This window comes from Oryza brachyantha, chromosome 2, assembly GCF_000231095.2.
Source record: "Oryza brachyantha chromosome 2, ObraRS2, whole genome shotgun sequence".
In the NCBI taxonomy this organism is placed as follows: Eukaryota; Viridiplantae; Streptophyta; class Magnoliopsida; order Poales; family Poaceae; genus Oryza; species Oryza brachyantha.
In genome coordinates this window covers 20,115,084-20,133,000 of record NC_023164.2, presented here as the reverse complement: position 1 = coordinate 20,133,000, position 17,917 = coordinate 20,115,084, and the positions used below count along the sequence as shown (strand labels likewise).

The 17,917-nt window shown below is 44.6% G+C and overlaps 3 protein-coding genes and 1 long non-coding RNA gene across 10 annotated transcripts; all 4 read left to right on the top strand.

Annotated features, from left to right (window-relative positions):
* Window positions 1–1,492: 1,492 nt before the first annotated feature.
* LOC102700403 (FT-interacting protein 3-like) lies at window positions 1,493–4,045 on the top strand. The gene is made up of 2 exons (XM_015833201.2): window positions 1,493–2,479; window positions 2,563–4,045. Exons 1-2 carry the CDS (start codon window positions 1,560–1,562, stop codon window positions 3,974–3,976), a joined length of 2,334 nt encoding a protein of 777 aa, XP_015688687.2. The 5' UTR covers window positions 1,493–1,559; the 3' UTR covers window positions 3,977–4,045.
* Window positions 4,046–4,448: 403 nt separating this feature from the next.
* Window positions 4,449–6,751, top strand: LOC102710381 (pentatricopeptide repeat-containing protein At5g39350-like). Its single transcript, XM_006648850.3, is given in 2 exon segments — window positions 4,449–6,425; window positions 6,428–6,751. Coding segments are annotated over 2 exon segments (2,013 nt in total). The 3' UTR covers window positions 6,464–6,751.
* A 1,559-nt stretch (window positions 6,752–8,310) lies between these two features.
* Window positions 8,311–11,103, top strand: LOC102700118 (actin-depolymerizing factor 1). Its single transcript, XM_006647581.3, is given in 5 exon segments — window positions 8,311–8,388; window positions 8,390–8,455; window positions 8,458–8,664; window positions 8,767–9,032; window positions 10,604–11,103. Coding segments are annotated over 5 exon segments (768 nt in total). The 3' UTR covers window positions 10,755–11,103.
* Window positions 11,104–11,805: 702 nt separating this feature from the next.
* On the top strand, window positions 11,806–14,639 carry LOC107303573. Of its 7 annotated transcripts, XR_005811127.1 has the most exons (11): window positions 11,806–12,229; window positions 12,469–12,557; window positions 12,804–12,888; window positions 12,995–13,338; window positions 13,423–13,711; window positions 13,778–13,839; window positions 13,922–13,991; window positions 14,061–14,120; window positions 14,212–14,256; window positions 14,341–14,400; window positions 14,497–14,639. It is a non-coding gene; the product is annotated as an uncharacterized LOC107303573 (long non-coding RNA). The 7 variants fall into 7 exon arrangements; XR_005811126.1 differs by having other exon boundaries at window positions 12,995–13,121; window positions 13,449–13,711; window positions 14,212–14,400; XR_005811124.1 differs by having other exon boundaries at window positions 12,995–13,121; window positions 14,212–14,400.
* Window positions 14,640–17,917: the final 3,278 nt, after the last annotated feature.

Here is a 17,917-nt window from a genome sequence, read left to right as displayed (position 1 = left end):
ATTAAAGTATTATTTATTTTTAAAATTATTTAAGGGAATAAGTGATTAATTAACTACTTCAAAGTACAATTTTACTTTATTAAAAAAGATAAGATGATAAACTTATAAATACACACATAAAACACATTATTTAGATGATTATAAAGTGTGCCCGTGAAAATCCTGAATAAGGTTGGCAGTGGGGCAGATTGGGACTAGCTTGGTCAATAACGGTCTCGACCCCGACGGCCGTGACATTGACCAGCGTCTGCGTAGGTAGACAGCAAGGGCACGGTGCAATAATGGGTGCAGAGCCGAGGGCCATCGACGTGCGATAGGCTTCAATCTCCTAGCTCCTCTTCGCCCGATGGTCGCGATAGACGGTGTGGGCGCAGGCACGGGCAGTGGAGTAGGAGGAAAGGAGAGGCAAGCATTTCTAGCAGTGGCGAATGGGGAAGGGTCGGTATCAAGTAGAAAAGGAGAAGAGATGTAAAAAAATAGGGTTAAGCTTTACGTGCTGTAGCAATTGGGCCTATTGTGCTAAATTTTTAAGTGGGCCACTGCATTTCAGGGCTCGAGAGAATTTTTCCAGTCCATGGCCTCATAAAGTCCCTGCCTCTGTGGGAAAATTGTCAACCCTAGTCCTCAATCACGGATTGAAAACAAACGGGACACGGAAATGAGAGCGGACGAGAATTAGGATAATCCACATCCTCCTCGCAACCCCGCGCATCAGCGCATTGATATGGCCGATAGTGACAGTCTCTCCGAAACGTTTTCTGTCCAAATACAACTGTTTTCACCCCTACATTTGTGTGCTTGAATTTTTCAGTTAGCATGTTCATGGCATTTCAGGCCAGTATCTATGTCTGGAATTTTGACATTTTGACCATTTTAAAAAACTTATTTTATAAATAAACCTGTAAAAAAAACTTATTGTACAAATAAACCTTTTTTATCGTGCCAACGTCATTGGCGTCGTTGTTGTATAGGACAACGCCAATGTCAAAAGGCCAAAATGTGAAAATTGCAGGTATCTATGGGCTTCGTTTTCCATCTCGTTGGGCCTAGTATATTTGTCGCTCAGCTTGGTGCATGCAATCGCCCATCAAACTGGTTAGTTTTTGTCATGCCGTGGCCTGTTCTTTGTGTGTTTATTTCTGCTAGTTTACTTAAGAATAAAAGGCCCAAAGGTTCATGCAAATCAGTTAATGATAGTTTGATTTCTTCCATCGCTAGTTCGCTACACGCCTGGCTCTAATCTGCTGAAGTCATGTAAAATCAGCATGCCATGTCTGTTTACACTCGACCTTACTCTAACCCCCCCCCCGGTGGATCACCAATCGTCCGTCAGCAAGCACACAGACTCTTGTCGATCGATCACCAAACCCATAAAAATGAGTTATATGAGCCACGCATCCGCAGGCCGGGCACGACGTCACGCCGCGCGGGCCGGTTGGTGGCCAGACTGCAGAACGCACGTATATAAACGCAAGTTGCTGATCACTGATCAGCGACCAGGGCCAGCGAGCTATCTCTCGTGTCGTGTCGTGTCCGACCGGCGCCAGCGTTTCGCCGACATGGCCGGCGACGTGCTGCCGAGGTCATTTGTCATGCCGCCGAACAGCGAGTTCGGGATCAGGGAGATCAACCCCGGCCCCGGCCTCGCCGGCTCCGGGCCTGGCGGGGCGTACGAGCTCGTCGAGAGGATGGAGTACCTCTACGTGCGCGTCGTCAAGGCGAGGGGGCTCAAGTGGGCCGGCGACCTCGAGCCGTTCGCGGAGCTGAGGCTCGGGGGCTACTCCTGCACCACGCGCCACGTCGGGAAGACGGCGAGCCCCGAGTGGGACGACGTGTTCGCGTTCGCGCGGGAGAGGATACACGCGCCGTTCCTGGACGTGTTCGTCCGGGGCCGGGGCTTCGCCAAGGAGGACCACGTCGGCAGCACGCGCCTGGACCTGGGTATCCTCCCCGACGCGCCGGCGAGCGTGCAGCCCGACAGCTCGCCGGCGCCGCAGTGGTACCCCGCCTTCGACAGGAGAGGGGAGCTCCGAGGCGAGGTGATGATGGCCGTGTGGTTCGGCACGCAGAAAGACAGCTACTTCGACTCGGCCGTGCACGCGGACGCGGCGTTCCCCGTGGACGACAAGCTCGCGGCGCACATCAAGCACATACGCTACGACGTGCCACGCCTGTGCTACGTGCGCGTTAAAGTCATCGAGGTCCGCGACATCGTCTTCGCGGACAAGGCCCGCGTCGGCGAGGTGTTCGTCCGGTCGCGCGTACTGGGACAGGTGCACAGGACGAGGACGTCCATGGACCACCGCTGGAGAGACGAGGAAAATGGCCACCTGTTCGTGGCCGCCGCGCCGTTCAAGGACTACCTCAATATGTCCGTCGTGGGCATCAAGAACGGCAAGGAGGAGGTCATCGGCCATGTCAACGTTCTGCTCGACAACTTCGAACGTCGGTGTGACACCCGCCCGATTAGCCCGAGATGGTACGTGCAATTGCCCGTTCATCGAAGAGCTTCAAATACCTCCCGGAATTAGGCAAAGTAAGATTGAATTTGTTCCTCTACAGGTTTTATTTGATGCAGCCGGAGGGAGCCGCCAAGGCTGACAAGTACTCTGCCAAGATTAGCGTCGTTCTTTGCCTCGAATGCGGGTACAAGGTGCTGTCGGAGCCGGTCCACTACCTGAGCGACGTCCGGCCGGCGGCGCGTGAGCGGGAGCGGGAGCGGGCGTGCATTGGCCTCGTCGAGCTCGGCATCCGCGAGGCCTCCCTCACCGCGACGCGTACGCGCGACGGCCGAGGCTCATGCGACGCGTACTGCGTCGCCAAGTACGGGGTGAAGTGGTACCGCACGCGCACCGTCACCGACAGCCTCTCGCCGCGGTTCCACCAGCAGTACCACTGGGAGGTGCACGACCACTGCACCGTGCTCACCGTCGCCGTCTTCCACAACTCCCAGATAGGGGACAAGGGCGGCCTCGTGGCCGGCGACCCCGTCAAGGATGTCCTCCTCGGCAAGGTGCGGATCCGGCTGTCGACGCTCGAGACCGGCCGCACCTACGCCTACGCCTACCCGCTCATATCCCTCCACGGCGGCGGCGTCAGGAAGACGGGCGAGCTCCGGCTCGCCGTACGTTTCTCCAGCACGTCGGCGCTGGGCCTGCTCCAGACGTACGCGCAGCCGCACCTTCCGGCGATGCACTACCACCGCCCGCTGGCCGTCGTGCAGCAGGAGATGCTGCGGCGGGAGGCGGTCACGGCCATCGCGCACCGGCTGGGGCGGATGGACCCGCCGCTGCGCCGGGAGTGCGTCGAGCACCTCTGCGAGTCGCACGCGCTGCGGTGGAGCATGCGGCGCAGCAAGGCCCACTTCTTCCGCCTCGCCGAGGCGCTGGAGCCGCTGTCCGCGGCGAGCACGTGGTTCCACCACGTCTGCCGCTGGACGAACCCGGTCACCACGGTCGCGGTCCACGTCATCTTCACCATGCTCGTGTGCTGCCCGGGCCTCCTCCTGCCCACCTTCTTCCTGTACAAGTTCCTGCTGGGCATGCGGAACTACCTGAGCCGGCCGAAGCACCCGTGGCACGTGGACACGAGGGTGTCGCACGCCGAGACGGCGCTCCCCGACGAGCTCGACGAGGAGTTCGACAAGTTCCCGACGGGGCGGCCACCGGAGGTGGTGCGGATGAGGTACGACAAGCTGAGGAGTCTCAACGCGCGGATACAGGAGATCGTCGGGGACATCGCGACGCACGCCGAGCGCGCGCGGTGCGTGATGACATGGCGGGACCCCCGGGCCACGGCCCTGTACCTGCTGGGCTGCCTGTGCCTTACCGTGATCACGTTCTCGGTGCCGTTCCAGGCGGTGGCGCTGTTGACTGGTCTCTACCTGATGCGGCACCCGGTTCTCCGGCAGAGGCTGCCTGACGTGGTGGCCAACTTCTTCCGACGACTTCCCTGCAAGGTGGACTGCCTACTTTAGTATCTACATGTAAAATAAGTTCTCAAAAAGGACCACTATGTAACAAGTTTTGTCAAACTTCAAATAACTGTCGAACTAATCCGTGAGATCTGAGAATGAGGCTGAAATAAAAATTTTTGCATGTCATATCAGACGTTTAACTGGATGTCGGAAGGAGTTTTCGGACACGAATGAAAAAACGAATTTCACGGCTGTCAGGTAAACCGCGAGACGAATCTTTTGAGCCTAATTAATCTGTCATTAACGCTTGTGGGTTACTATAGCACTTGTGACTAATCACGTACTAATTAGGCTCAAAAGATTCGTCTCACGATTTCTCACATAACTGTGTAATTAGTTTTTCGTTATATCTATATTTAATACTTTATTTAGACATTAAAAGATTTGATGTGATGTTTTTGGACGAAAATTTTTGGAACTGTACAGCCCCTAACAAGAAGCCGAGACATCCTCGTCTTTGGACTCTGTTCAGATGAAACCCAGCCCACTTCCCCAGCAATGCCTCGCGCTTACCATCTTCCACTCGAAGAAGACGACCCCGCTTGCTCACGCCGCCGCCGCCGCCCAACTCCACGCGCTCCTCCTCACGTCCGGACACCTCCTCCGCTTTCAGGGCCTCCATCCGCTCTTCATGGTCTACTGCATCTGTGGCCGTCCCTCCAGCGCCCACAAGCTGCTCGCGCAAATGCCCCAACCAACTCCGGTTTCCTTCTCCAACTCACTGCTCCGTTCGTACACCGCCCTCGGCTGCCACCGGGAGGCTCTCGCTGTTTACTCGGCGATGCGAGCCTTCGACCACCTCACCTTCCCCTTCACCGCCAAGGCATGCGCCGGCCTTCGCCTTGGTCGCAATGGGCGTGCCGTGCACTGCCGGGCGCTCGCCGCTGGCTTCGGCGGCGACACGTACGTGCAGAACGCGCTCATTTCCATGTACATGATCTGCGGCGACGTGGACGCTGCGGAGGCGGTGTTCGGGGCGTCGCGGAACCGGACAGCCGTGTCCTGGAACGCGGTCATCGCCGGATGCGTCAAGAACGGCTACGCGGAGAGGGCGCTGGAAGTGTTCGGCGACATGGTCGCTGATGGCGTCGAGATTGACCGTGCCACGATTGTATCTGTGCTGCCAGCCTGTGCGCAAGCCAAGGACTTGAACACTGGGAGATCCGTGCATCGGCTTGTTGAAGTGGAAGGCTTGGGGGATTATGTTGCGGTAAAGAACGTCTTGATTGACATGTATGGGAAATGCAGGAGCTTGGAGGATGCACGAAGGGTGTTTGATCACTGCAAACATGATAAAAATGTTATTACTTGGACAGCGATGATTGGCGCTTATATGCTTAATGACCATGCTTTCGAGGCCATTTCTCTTGGTTGTCAGATGCTGATGTCTGGGGTAGTATGGCCCAATGGAGTGACAATGGTGTATCTGCTCTCAGCATGCGCCAACATTCCGTCAGGGAAGCATGCCACATGTACACATGCGCTGTGTATTAGACTTGGGCTTGGATCAGACATTGCTGTTGAGACTGCGGTCATCGACACTTATGCGAGGTGTGGTAAGATGAAGCTGATGGGATTGACATTTGAGAGGGGCTCACGGCGTGCAGAAACATGGAATGCAGCCTTGTCTGGTTATACCATCAATGGACAGGAGAAGAAAGCTATAGAATTGTTCAAGCAGATGGTTGCAGAATCGGTGCCCCCTGACTCAGCTACAATGGCAAGCATCCTGCCGGCCTATGCAGAATCTGCAGACCTGAAACAAGGGAAGAACATCCACTGTATCTTACTGACTCTCGGATTCCTCAGGAGTGCAGATATTGCCACTGGTTTAATCAATGTCTATGCCAAGGCTGGTGAATTGGACGCTGCGTCGGCGCTCTTCCATCGGCTACCTGAGAAGGACGTTGTTGCCTGGACGACGGTCATTGCCGGGTACGGTATGCATGGACACGCCCAAACTGCCATTCTGCTATACGGCAGAATGGTGGAGTCAGGAGTGAAGCCGAATACCGTGACTGTCGCCACCTTGCTGTACGCTTGCAGCCACGCCGGCATGATAGACGAAGGCCTTCGGCTGTTTGAGGACATGCGTGAAGTCCATGGTTTGATGCCCAGTAGCGAGCACTACGCGTGCCTGGTTGACATGCTTGGTCGTGCTGGGAGGATTGAGGAGGCTTACTGTCTCATCCAAAATATGCCATTTGAGGCGAGTGCCTCGGTATGGGGTGCCCTTCTAGGCGCCTGTGTTCTACACAAAAATGTCGAGTTCGGGGAGGTTGCGGCAAAGAGTTTATTTCAGATTGATCCAGAGAACACCGGAAATTACGTACTGCTTGGTAACATATATGCTGCGGTTAACAGATGGAGGGATGTTCAGGATGTCCGGAGAATGATGGTGGAAAGGGGCCTCATCAAAGAGCCCGGATCTAGTTTGGTTGAGGCAACTAGGCAAGATCTGAACAATGCCGAACAGCAATGCTATAGAATATAAGTTTTGCATTTATAAATAGAAGGGTTTTCTGAGGCGAAGAACTACAAATTCATCAAATTGTGAGCAAGATCGAGGATGAGATCAACACGTGGTCTTTATGTGGAGCTAAACACCTAGCGAGAATTAGCATTTGATTAAACTTTTGGCGCGATTAGGCGCAGCACTGGAGGTTCTTGCCCTCTGGTTTCTCAACATCACCCCTATTTTCTTTTTCTCATTTTCTGGGTCTTGACCCATCTGTAAATACTGCTATCTCTACTTAATATATGATGTTGGCTGTTTGGCCGCGCTTTTCAAAAAGAAAGGAGAGAGAGAGAGAGAGAGAGAGAGAGAAACCAAAGCAGTTCTCTTTGATGCATAACTATAAGTTGGAAAATTGAGTAAAATGAGGGCTCTGGGCTGTTCTCTGTTCTATGTAAATTCTTCTTTCAATGAAATTGGGCGACCATTCCTGGGTCTTCCCTGCAAAAATTGAGTAAAATTTAAGAAAAATATATACTAGTTATTGTTGCCTTGGAGGTAATAAATAATCTTCCCTTACAATATTAGTAAAATAGGAGACCAAAGAAACAGGTGAAAGACGTGGAGTACCCAAGTTTTTGGGTGTTTTCTTTTGTGCTGAATAGTCAACTAATTTGTGATAAATATTTGAGGGTAAAGACAATTGAACTAATCATTATTAAGTTGAAAAAATAAAATATTTTTTCTAAAATATCCATATAAAAATTTTCTCCTACATAAATTGTGCAGTTTAAAGTTTGAGAAGAATGTGCATTAATCAATCAAATTACGATTTCGAATTCTCTGTTATTTTTAATATATTGATGCTTTATCACATTGCTTTTTATGTTGCAATTCATAGACCATACATATTGGAATCCTTTTTCTTTCTTATTTCTCTTCCTTCTTTCTATCATCCTTCCTTTTAGCCATATCCCTAAAAAAGCACACACCTACCTGCAACATAAAAAGGGGCATTCTTGTTCTTGTTCTTGTTCTAAACACAATTGTGAATTTGTCGCTTTTTTTAGGGCTTGTGATTTTACCCTCACGTTTATTAGCCAAGCTTCAGTTTACTTTATTTTGAATGTATGTTTAGTGGGGATAGACTAAGTGAGTTAGAAAAAGATAGGACGACCGATAAATTATGATAGGCTATTTTACCCTCGGGCCAATTAGCACCTAAAATTTCTATTTTGTTGAGCTGGCTTTAAGGTTTTCTCCACTACTGGAGGACAGACGTGATTATCACACTCCAGTGGTAACTGCAGTCGCCGTGACAAACTAATATAAAATATATAAGACTTAAATTATTTTTGATTTTTTTGAATTTAGTGAGGTTATCACGTCACAATATCACCGTTTACTTACCTCGACGATAAACGTGTGGTTTGGGGCGGCTTAGGAAACTCTGGACGACTCCAGGTTCTAACTGTGGTAGACCCTGGGAGAAGGGCAAAACCACAATGGTAACTTAGCATCTTTAAGAAAATGTTAATATTTTGCTATTTAAAAACTTGTATTGGATTCATCTAAAGAAATATTAGGTATAAAAGTTACACAGTCCTCCGGCAGAAACTAAAAATGAATAACTTGTATTATTAGAAACACATATTTTGCCCTAAATTTAGAATACAATTGAGATAATTTTAGGCATGTGTAAATATTAGGAACATATTTGGTAACCTGTTGAAGATATATTTTCTAGTTCAATTTTCAAAAATTAATTTTAGACATCTCTTGAAAATGGGCACAAGGATGCAACCGCCCCTAAAAAAATTGGGAAACGTATCAAACCCACGCCATGTTGTTTTGATGTCACAATGATTTTGCTATAGAGATGGGTGGTGGTGCGCATGTTGGTTGCACCCAGCGCCTATGGTTCCCACACACGAAGGAGGGGACGTGCTTGGTCAAATACCCCCTCTCCGAACGTGGTGGCATCATGCAAGCCTCCATCTCCATCGCCAACCCTTCCCCCCCCCCCCCCCCCCCCCCCCCCCCCCCCCTATATTTTGCCTCCCCCTTCCTCTCTTTCAGGCCTTCAAATCTTGCTCCTGCTTCGCGTTTTCGCACATTCCCTCCTCCCCCCTCTCCCCTTCCTCCTTGCAGGGCCTCTCCGTCTCTCACCGTCGCAAGGAAGGAACACGAGGAAGGAAGAGGAAAAGAGAAAAAAAGAAGATCATCAACCATGGTGAGTGCAGTTCGATCTCTTCCATTCAGAATGCTGATCAAGAACCGTCCTTTTAACGGGGTGGTGTGTGTGTGCTCCGTGGGGGGGATTCGTTGTTGTAAGTCGAATTCGGCGTCGGGGATGGCCGTGTGCGACGAGTGCAAGCTCAAGTTCCAGGACCTCAAGGCGAAAAGGAGCTTCCGCTTCATCGTGTTCAAGATCAACGAGAAGGTGCAGCAGGTGGTGGTGGACAGGTTGGGGCAGCCAGGAGAGAGCTACGATGATTTCAGCGCCTGCTTGCCCGCGGATGAGTGCCGCTACGCCGTGTTTGATTTTGACTTCGTCACTGATGAGAACTGCCAGAAGAGCAAGATATTCTTCATCTCCTGGTAACAATTCCGTCCTGTCAACATAATGCTATAATCCTGTTGATTTGCTCATCATCATGTAATGCTCCATTTACGTAACATGCTTTTATGTTTTGTTTTTGCTTCAATCCTACATTTGGCATTTGCTGACCTAAATGCCTCGGTTAGGAATGAGTTGTTTGTCAGCAAATTGGCTGCTTGTGCTAGATTATTGCAGTTTGGCGTTCCCTTCAATCTTCAGACTTATCGGGTGTAAATGTGTAATGCAGCGCTTTTTACAGGATGGATCGAGTCCTTGTTCTTTTCACCTTATGCATCGGACTATTTACTCTATTGTGCTATTTGAGATCCATTATCAAAGGGAAACACACAAATCTATTCACAATTCATATTTTACAAAAGCATAAAATTTTCTTATAATAGTTGCAAAAGGGACAAGAAATTAGGGGGCACAGTTATTGGCCTATAAATTCTTTAGAAAAGATGGCATCATAGATCTAAAATTATACCAGTTGATATTAGGCATCTCTTTGTTTATCAAAATTGTTACTAGTACCAGTGTCTTTGCTACATGGAAATCTGTACTTAAATTTGTTTGTTTTTATGATAACATCTCACTGTCACTAATAGCATAGGGGCATGGAGTCAATGAACAGTGCCAATAGGGTAGACGAACAATGCTGTTTTCGAATTCCTTGCCCCCCACCCTCCAGAAAATTTTTAATTACAGATGCTGACTTTTTTTTTTTAAAAAAAGACGTTTCAAAAGAAAAATATGTTACAGATACTAACAGCCAGGCAGACATTGCCTTTATCCTCTACCCATATGTTGGATTTGTGGATTAATAACTTTAGGTATTAATCAGCGTATCTTAGGATTATTTTTGCTTACCACAAAAGCAGGGCATGGAGCCTTTTCTCTATATTATCTTAGGATTATGGCTCTAAACACTAGAAGTTATTTGATAGAGTTTTGCTCCGGTCCTACCGCGAGGCACTAGTACCAATGTACCATGAGATACTAATATCTTCACTCGTGCTATCCACTTCACGATCAAATTGATATCTCAAAGTAACATGCAATCATGATTGTTTAATCTATCGGTCATGATTTAGTATATTACTAGGTTCTTCTTGATTTGAATAATGTTCACATTGAAGAATGGACCATGCTTGTCAGATTATTAATTGTTAAGCATCATAGAACATGTTTTATCCATAAGCTTGTCAAATGCACAATGCACCGGAACATCATTCGTCTATTAAACTCGATCAAGGGGTCCCCAAAACCTTACACAGGGAGGATAGGCACAAATGTGGCACCCAGGATTTGGCGACTGGGCGGCACCTCTTAGCATTGAGCTACATGCTCATATGCATCATTGTTGAGAGCAATTTTACCGTTCATAAGAAAGTACTGGGAGCTATCATATTTTCTAGTGTAATATTTGGTATCTCTGATTACTTGATATCTCGAGATACTAAAATTTTAAATATAAATTTTAATAGCTAAAGGTACTTTCTTAGGGATGATAAAATTATCCTGCAGTTAAACACTGATGCAATGTGTTTGTGCATCCCACTCTCTGCAGGTCTCCGGATACATCAAGGGTGAGGAGCAAGATGCTGTATGCTAGCTCCAAGGATCGGTTCAAGAGGGAGCTGGACGGCATCCAGGTGGAGCTGCAGGCTACCGATCCCAGCGAGATGAGCATGGACATCATAAAGTCGCGAGCCCTCTGAGAACACGCAGGCCCGGCTACTGCAAATCCCCCCCTGGAGCGAAAGGGCGTTAATTTGCAACAGCTCCTCGATCTGCCCTACAATTCCTTCCGTTGGCGATGGCCATCCCGTTTTCTTGTCATTCGATCTTTCCCTGGAAGCAAAATGTGTTGCATTCTTGTATGAGACTGTATGCCGTTTTTCCTCTTTCCCGCCGCCGTTCGTTGGTGCCATAGCCCTGTTACTGCTTGTAAACTAGAACATGCTTTCCGTTTTGAGACTTGGATGCTTTTTTTATCATGAGTCCTTCCATGCTGGTATATATGCTAAATCAGTAAAGGCTGTGGCGTCATGTGGTGCCAGCTGTGAAGCCTGTTGTACGGTGTACCCCGTAGTAAACCACACTGAGTTCGCGCCAGTTTGATTTTATCTCATCTGTTGGATGCTGCTCTCTTGCACTGTTGCACATGTCCTTCAAGAAACTACATGTCACTAGAAGGGCATGAATCACGGCAAGACACACTTGACCATGCTATGTGCAATCCACCACGATCGATGGAAGGCTAACTGAACTAAGGAGCCGGAGTTCCTAATGAAATCGAAGAGTAGATCGATAGGCAGCTGTAGAATCCTATAAACCTATACAAGTGATCCCCACTAACTTATTTTTCTGCTTTGTGGTTGCTCCACGTCATCAGCTTGCAGTCATTATTAGTAGATCATTAAGACTTAATTAGTGCAAAACACAACCATCTGACTTCTCCATGCACAGTTGGTTTTTTAGGCCCAACCATAAGACATTAGCTCCATGCGTTCAGCTGTTTTTTAGGCCCAAAACTGAAATGTTTAGCTCCATTTTTTAGGCCCAAGCATAAGATGTTTAGCTTTTGCTTCACGCCTAACCGTGAGGCAAAAAAATCAGAACTCCGAGGTCGTTGCTCTCTTTCTCTTTCCGTCTTTCTCTTTTGCTTCGTCACGCACAAAACTCCGTCGCCGCTGGCCGCCATGGATGCATTCTGCTGCGTCCTCCCCGTCGGACCTCGCCCCCCCCCCCCCCCCGTCTTCTTGCGTGAGTGGTCCAAACAACACTCCCCTCCTTTCCACATCCCGTCAGCCGTCCAGTGCCCCCATCCTGGTAGCCGGCGAGTTCGTCGCTCCGGTGACCCCTCCACTCCTCGGTGGCAGTTCGGCGACTTCTCGCCTCCCTGGAGACCCTTCCCTTCCCGTCATTCCCTCTCAGGTCGCCCCTTCCCCTTCTCCTTCTTTGCTCAGCCTTCACACCGTTCGCCTCCTGAGACCACGACCATAAATGGGAGCCACTGCTGCTTGATGGCTGCCATAAATAATTAAATCCCTGTCTAACGGCCAAATCATCCCCCTCTTTTACTAATCCTTCAACCCACAAAAATTTCACCTCCTCATCCACCCTTCACCATCTTCGATTCAACCGAGTTTTCACGGCTACGAGGTTTTGAATCATTCTGCGAGCTCCATAGGTACTCCTTGAAATACTTCCAATTATTATTTGGTTGCTATATCCATTTTTGATGTTTCTGTTACACATTCCTATGCCTTTTTTATATGTACAGAGGTATATTTGAAATGCTTCTAATTATTATTTGCTTGCAATATCCATTTGTGATGTTTCTGTTACACATTCCTATGCCTTTTTTATATGTGCAGAGGTGTATTTGTTGCTAATACATAGATGTGTTATGCCTTTATTTATGTACAGAAGTCCTTTTGCTGTTGATGCACTGACTTCCCTCGAGCTGATTGTGTTGTGCCATTCCTATGGATTTTCAGTCTGCAAAGAAAAATTCGGTATGTTTCGCTTGGGCAGGCTGATTGCTTTACTCTAAATTTTATTCAGTTATACTGTCTATGTTTGCCTTCTATATTTTCTTTTTGCAACTATGAATACCTTACAGATCAAGATGAAATTGATTCATTTATACCCTAAGATATGTTTGCTTTAACCTATACTCTTTCCCTGGGTAAACTTAAACCAATATATATCTCCAGTAGCAAAGACTACTTAAACTATCCATTGACCACCTATGGTTGCAGGAAAAACAAAAGCATCTTCGAGCTCCGCTACTAAGATTCATATTGACCTTGATATAGCTCAGGTGGTGGCAGACTATCTCTCCAGGTAATCTTATTTACTCCCTTCAAACCACTTGAACTCATGCTTACTATTCAGTATTTATCTTTTTTTATCATTAAACTTCTCAATCTATTCCTCGCAAAATTTTAAGGTAAAAATGGGAATCTCCAAGGCTTCAACAGCACCTCCCTAAGGTTATACGCTTATCCCCGGTTCAAGCAGCAGGAAAAATTTACAACCTAGATGAAATATCTGCAATGCCTGTCTCAGCCTTTCAGGTGAAGTTGATCATTGAAATTACGTGCTTTTCTTTACACTACATATAACTTATATTTTTTATCGCTTAGCAAGGAGCAACTTACAGTGCAATTGTAAAGATAACTTCCGTACGTTAGTTAAATGGTACTACATAGCATGCCATCGCTATGATAAAGGGTACAACTATAACACCGAGTCCCAAACATGTGCATGCGAAGTCTCATTCCCCAAACCAATGTCAGTTTCTCAGCTTGCATTCCAACAATTCAAACTCTGTAATATAGCAATATAAATGTCACCAACTACTCTACAATTATTCAGGTATAAACTCCATGTGACAATTACAGATAAATCAGGGAGTTTAGATGCTATGGCATTTTCTTTTGTTGCTGAAGACTTGGTAGAGCTTGATGCAGTCCATGCCTCTCAGAACATGAAGATAGACTCATTTGATCATCCAACAGCTCTTAATAATGCCATTGGAAAAAGAAGACTCTTTACTGTGGGGATGAATATGAATTCATCTTCTAAATTCCCTATCAGCTATGTTCTGAAAAGGAGTTTCCCAATTGATAACACTATGGAAAACCCTATGCTGACATGTGAAGAGGTTGGTAAATATTATTTGAAGATACCATTTAATATTTCTTCAATATAACTTATCTATCTAATCCAGCCTTCCAAGAAAAAAGGTCTATTACAACTCCCAGCACCTACAACATATACGAGTAGCTCAAGGTTTGCTGTTCTCTCATGTTTTCTATTCATCACTATACTCTCTAAATGCTAACAAAAATCCATTTCACCACACCTGTCAAAGATACAACAGTAAACAAAGACAGTACACCTACTGAAGATTTTGCAGCTGATATATCCACAAAAAAGAACAGGTCAGAATTACATTATACACATACTTAATTAAACACACACATTCAATCATTAAAAATCATCTATTGCAGCATCATGGCCACAAAAAGAAGCATCGATTTCAGTGAAGACTCCGTTGACAAAACTATGAGGTATACATAATATATATGTTTCATTTAATTATTTTGATTCTTTGTGACAAATAAATGTGTGCAACCTTCCGTATTTTTCACTTCTTTGCAGTACCAACAAACCTGATCCTCCTGTTGTCAAACATCAGAAAGAAGAGTATGGTCTACTCCTAACAGCCCTCAAAATTGGAAGATTAAAATATAAAGCTAATTCAAATTTCTTATGAATAATTTAAAATAGCAAGCAACTCCTATCAACAATGCAGGACGAGGTGGCTCAAGAATCTACGTAATATACATGGTGCAAACTATTCCCATTGCTAAAAACAAAGTAAGCTAACATTCATTGAAATTCTATTCTCCTTTATTCTAATACATTGTCCAACAAAATTTACAGGTCAACTCATAATATGCGACATGCAGCCTCCACATGCTTCCAAATAATCAAACTCGCTCCTTACTATTTCCTCAATCTTGAGCTATCTTAATTTCCGTTGTCAAGACTGCTAAATCTAAAGGCTTTTGATGCTTCCAAATAATCAGACAACTTGAATATTATATATTTGTTTATAATTATCTATCTTGATTTAATTTTGTTCTGAAGTCTACGTCACATCTTTCGTATACACCGTCATATATCAGAATATATGTCCTTTAATACACAAATCGATATGCATGTTTAATGAAACCATATCTTGAAATTAGAACAAATGTGTCTTTACTTAAAATCATTATGCTTGCAATACAGACTTTTGTTATAAAAATTTATTCACAAAATTCCGCGGCAACGTGTGGGTATCTTCTAGTTGCCATGACAAGTGCATCCTTGGGCCTTTATTGATATGCATTTCGCTTGATAGACCGGTAATCCTCTTAAATTACCTCTGCGGGAACAACATAACTTAGAGGTTAATTTGTTGTTGGGTCAGAGATTTTGGTGTGAGCTCCACCGGGCCTAGCAAATAATTTACATGGAGTTCGCTGTTCAACCTGAGGAGCTCAGCCTGCAAACCTACCAAGTAGGTGTTTGGTAGAATGGCAGATGCTCTATGCTCAACCCGAATGACTAACCTGCATGGTTACTTCTGCTAGGAGACAAACAAGAGGATGGTTCTAAAGTCAAACCAACCATAATCACAAGCAAATTCAGACATACTCTCTTCCTCCGTTTCATAATATAAAATGTTTAACATTTTTGTTTATAATATTTGATTATTTGTCTTATTTAAAAAATTATAGAAATAATATTTATTTTTCTTGTGACTTACTTTATTATCAAAAGAACTTTAAGCACGACTTGTCGTTTGTTGTTTTTTATATCTGTACTAAATTTTTGAATAAAACGAATGGTCAAATGTTGCAACAAAAAAAGTCAAATATCTTTATACTATACTATGAAACAGAGGTAGTATATGAATGTTCTCTTGTGCTATTGGAGCTATGCAGGAGATTCAGGGCGAGGTGCTCTACATTATGGTTGCAAGATCCTGTTCGATGTAGCTCGGAAGTCATCTTAGCAAAACTAGCTGAAGGAGACCAAAGCTCAATCCTCTGTTGATGCCTCCTAGAGGCTACCCCAACAATGTCAGATGGAGGTGAGCCACCATTGTTACTAGGTGCGAGGATTGGCAACCACAACTCGCCATATATATATGCCTCTCGATGACCGCCACAACAAAGTCAGTTGGAGGTGACCATACCACTGTCGTGAAGTGCTCCCTTGCCTGTAGAACTGAGGGCATCCTATCGACACTTTCTTGCAGTCACCACAACAATATTATTAACTAGGGCCGCCTCCAATGCCATATGGAAACGCCACCGACGCCAAATCCACTAATCAACCACTATCTTTGAAGCACAAATCAACCTCCTCCAACAATCACCGCTATTGGCAACCATCATCAGTAGACTCACTCTAAAATGAGAGAAACACAACACTACAGGAGGACCTGAGAGCCGAGGAAACTAAAAATAAACTATACTACCCTACAAGGGTGGACGCCCAATTCCCTCTTCTAGCCAATGCCGGTGGAAGACTGCTAGAATCATTAGGGGAAGAAGGTTAGGGAAGAGGAAAGTACAGTTGAGGTCTTTCTCCTATCACGAGAGCCCAAACACGTTTTTTCCCTTTATTCATATATCATCAATGTGCAAATAAAAGTATTCGCACTGCTGCCAAGAGGTATAAATTATCATGCCATTAACATAGATATAAAAAGAAAAAGAAAAAAGAAAGTGAAAGTATTGTTTGTTTATGTGATGGTTTCAAGTTATGATGGTATGGATTAATAATGTAGAGACCATGTTAAAAATACAATTTAGAAATAACTGAAATTCATAATGAATTATTGAAATACAAGATGGAAGGTACATACAAAGATTTTACAGGGTATTTTCTAAAAGTTACTATGTTTATACAAAGCTACAATATAATTTATATAAAGTGTAACTTTTCCAAATCTCCATGTAACCTTTTTATTCTATATTATTACAAAACTAGCACGTTAGCCCGCGCATTTGCGCGGTTAGATTTAAGTCATTTTATGTTTTATTTGTATTTCTTTTGATCTTTAAACTCTAAAACATGTGATTGTTTACTTCTCATAATTTTTGTCTATTTCAGTATAATTCTATTGAATATTTATTATTTGCATTGATTCTTTAAATGCATATTAGTTGTGCCATGGTGTGTCATAAGCTTGCAACCATAGCTACATGTGAGAGCTTGTGAACTACCACGGCTTGAAATTATTTCTTTTTAATAAAAAAATTCTAAATTATATTAATACATGGGTTAAGGGAGTAAAATTCTGTAAACTCATAAAACATTAGTACCCTTGAACTTTTGCTCAAATGTACAAATTTATTCAACTTGGTTAGCTTATCCGTGAGGTTGAACATCTAGTAATCTGCTTTGAATAATGACACCCACGTCACGTTTGTTCTTCCACTGCTTGTTGGCCTGTTGCTAGTCTTCACATATACTACTGTATATAATCGATTATGTGATCTATGTGCATTGGCTGCTTGCAGTCGATGGTAAATACCATGCTAAGCATTATGGCCATTCTTTTGATTCTTTTTCAAATTTTCTTGTCCGTTTCCAAGGTATAGTGTATTTCTGTTTTTCTATTTTTCAATAGATGGCTCTTGACTCAATATCGATTATTTAAAATTTTTAATCTGAAATTTAGACTTTTATAAACTATATTTGCACATAGACTCTTTATTATTATTTTTCTTTATTCTTAATTCCGGAATTGTATTTCTAACCAACAAAATTCTTTTTTCGATTAATGTGGGATATTCTAGCTTATAAGAGTGAGCGTGGTGGCTTTCTTCGATTAATTTTTATATATAATAGCTTAAAAGAATAGACACGATTTTGTTCTCTAGTCGAACTGATCTAACCTAATTGGTTGTGTTATTAGAAATAGAATATTTTCTATTTCTAAATACACAATTATATTTCCTATACAACTATAGCTATCAATCTATATCGTTATAGTCTAGACACATTATGATCTAATGGCGTATATTTCTTTCTTTCCGATTAACGTGTTAATTTCTAACGCTACTCTGTATGTGAATTCAAGTCTATATATATAAAAGTCTATTGTCCTGTATATATGTCTTATGTTCAAAGCCTGAGTAATATTTAATAAGTTGTATTGTAGTACTTTCAAATAAAATATTGAATCTAAGTCTAGCATTGTATTTATTTATTAAGCTGTATTGCAATGCTTTGGAAAGCCTGGGTGGCAGCACTGGCAGGCAAGAGTCCGGTGATCGATCAACCGGCAGCGTATGCCTGCCGC

What these genes read in the sequence shown, in the direction of transcription:
- LOC102700403 (XM_015833201.2), top strand. Translation starts at nt 1,560, where the DNA reads ATGGCCGGCGACGTGCTGCCGAGGTCATTTGTCATGCCGCCGAACAGC. An exon ending in CGCCCGATTAGCCCGAGATG is followed by an intron (nt 2,480 to 2,562) that starts GTACGTGCAATT and finishes GTTCCTCTACAG; the next exon opens with GTTTTATTTGATGCAGCCGG.